Genomic DNA, 2,602 nt, shown 5'->3' with positions numbered 1-2,602 from the left:
CGGGCCGTGCCGCCGCGGTGGCACACGAGCACCGCCGCTTCGCTCTGAGTTCCGCCCGAGAGCTCCTCCGGCGGACATCCCGCCCTCCTGGAGGAGCCTCCGCCACGGCCGCGCACGCCCGCGCTGTGCCGGCTTTCCTCTCGTCTCCTGCCTGTGCCGCTCACGATGTGCAGTATTTACAGGTGTCTCTTACTTATTTCTCTCCTTAACGTAACCTGCTGAGGCCGCTGGTTTGGCGGCTGCACACGTTTATGGGGTAGGTCCTGAGGGCAGCTCAGCGGCACTCCTGGGTTCGTACCTGAGCCACCCTGAAGCTCTGTCCAACAGGCCTTACGTCTGCTGTCCCAGATCATGCTGCATGTCGCTTAGCACCTAGAGACGTGTCACAGTTCGTGTTCTGCTTTCCTCCCTTCCAGAAAGCTATCAAGGAGAAGGACATACCTATTGAGGGCCTGGAGTTCATGGGCCCGAGCAAAGGGAAGAGCGAAGGCTCCTCCTGACCTCAGCGGTGCGGAGGCATCGCTGGTGGGAGCCTCTGGACTAGCAACAGCACCGGGCACTGCCACTGGATGCCACCCGGAGAAGACCTGTGTTAAGCTGCTTTCCAGGAAGGAGGAATCTTCCCTGCTTGTAAAAACAAATGGCCACATAAAAAAAAAAGACCGGATCATTGGTAACTGCTGCCTCCTTTTCAGTGAATGGTGGTGGTGGTTCAGCGTCTAACAGCGTGAAAAGCCGTTTGAACTAACCTCCTATCGAATGTACTCTGTAGCGGGAGAACCCTCACTGGAGCGGGCTGGGAGAGTAGTTGCTTTGTGACTGATTTCTCTTGCTTATTTATATAACACTGAAAAGGGTTTAAAAATAGTATGAAGGAGGCTGATTTACCTCCTCTCTACGCTGCCGAATCTTGGTGGAGGAAGTTTGTTTTATATGATGCTAATGGTGGAGGAGCTGAAGCGTAGTTTTGTATCGGCCACAGAGGTGGTGTAAAAGCACTCTCCTGGACCTGCAATAATGTCGTTAAAATAAATACCACTGGTTATATTTTGTTCGAGTAGATGGTAACTGTCCAGTAGAGTCTGAGTGTGACTCCTAGCGGGGACGGAGGTGGCCTGCAACAGGAGCTGGAGTGGACACTTAACGCAAATGCTGCTTCTGTGGCCTTTCCTGAGGTACTGAAACGATCCTGAACTCGAGTTCTCTCTCCTGTAGCATTACACGTTCCTGCAGTAGAACTGCAGCGCAGCCCTGGCCGTCCCCTTCCGCGCTGCCACCACGCTGCAGCCTGGCCACTATCACGGTGTGACCTTTGCTCATGGCTGTTAAAGCACGTGTGGAAAGCACTGGCGCGGAGCTGATGCTGCTGATGTGACAAACAGCAGCTGCCCCTTGGGATCTCGCCGGCTCACGAAGCTGCTGCTGAACTGTGGGTGCTTTACACCTACAGAAGCTGGTTGTGCTGCCTTGTGAACTGCAGAAACGCTGCAGCAACTAGAGTGTTGGGAAGAGAAGCAAGGGATCGGGATCCACCCCGACCATGGCCCTGCGAGCACTGTGGCAGGGGAGGTTTCTGGTGATCCTCACACCAGGATGGGCAAAAGCTGTCCCCTCTCTTACACCAGTGCAGGAGAGTAACAAATGCTGTGGCCTGGGGACAAAAGAGAAGTCAGCTTCCTAGAATTAGTGAGGGAGAAAGCGAGCAGTGCTCTCCCTGCTTTTAGGCACTACCTGAAGGATCAGACAGAGGTTTTACGTTTAAAATATTTTTTCACAAAAGGTGCAGCTCTCTGTACATAGTAGCTGACTTGTCAGCCCCTCAGTGCTGAGCCCAGACGGGGGGGCTTGTGCCAATCAGGGACTGTGCAGGCCGGGGCAGTTGCTCCCCGGGTCTCAGCAAAGGCCTGAGCACGTCAGCAGGAGCAGTCGGTGGCCTGGGACAGGCACGATCCTGCTCTCGAGTGTGTGACAGCGAGCACAGCATCAGCGTGGGGATTAAACACAGTGCGTCAAAAACGAGCTGCTGACACACCGCTGGGTCACTCAGGCGTAAATGGAGAATAAGCTCAGGGAAAGGTCGTTCTAAGAGCACAGTAAATAGTACTTTGGGGGCTGTCAAGTATGCAGCTTTTGTCTTTATGAGGAATAACACGTACAACGTGTTTGCTTTTCCGTGATCTCCACGCAGGAATCGGTGCAGTACGTGTTTTGGCGGTTAGCTGTAAAACAGCTGTGCCCCGAGTGCCTTGTTCTGTGCTTTTAGCGCAGAAAAGCTTGTCTTGGCAGTCATTTTCCCACCAAGCGGGTTAAATAAGTTTGAGATCTGAAAGAGGAACATTGAGAAGACGCGCAGACCTTAATTCAGCGTGTGTGACACCAATCCCCCTCCCAGACAGGGCTGAAAATAGCCTTCACGACTGTTAATGCTGTAACAGCTGATTACGGAGAGCGTGCTTCAGTGCACACCGAGTTGTAACGGACGGCGTTAGCCCGATACCTGTTCATCTGGCTGTGTGCAGTGATCAGTCAAACCAGACAGGAGGAGTATGAAACGCAGTAACACTCTATGCTGAACGTGTTCTGGCAGTGTCACCAGGTTCAG

At 53.4% G+C, this 2,602-nt stretch overlaps 1 protein-coding gene across 1 annotated transcript; it reads left to right on the top strand.

The window, feature by feature from the left end:
- Positions 1-416: 416 nt before the first annotated feature.
- Positions 417-500, top strand: TRIAP1 (TP53 regulated inhibitor of apoptosis 1; the record flags this gene model as incomplete). Its single annotated transcript, XM_010144754.1, has 1 exon — positions 417-500. A coding segment is annotated over one exon (84 nt), but the record flags the coding sequence as incomplete, so codon positions are not given.
- Between the last annotated feature and the right edge of the window lie 2,102 nt (positions 501-2,602).

Source organism: Buceros rhinoceros, unplaced genomic scaffold (assembly GCF_000710305.1).
Source record: "Buceros rhinoceros silvestris isolate BGI_N320 unplaced genomic scaffold, ASM71030v1 scaffold37331, whole genome shotgun sequence".
In the NCBI taxonomy this organism is placed as follows: Eukaryota; Metazoa; Chordata; class Aves; order Bucerotiformes; family Bucerotidae; genus Buceros; species Buceros rhinoceros.
The sequence above is the reverse complement of the archived record's forward strand: the minus strand, read 5'-3'. Positions and strand labels throughout refer to the sequence as shown.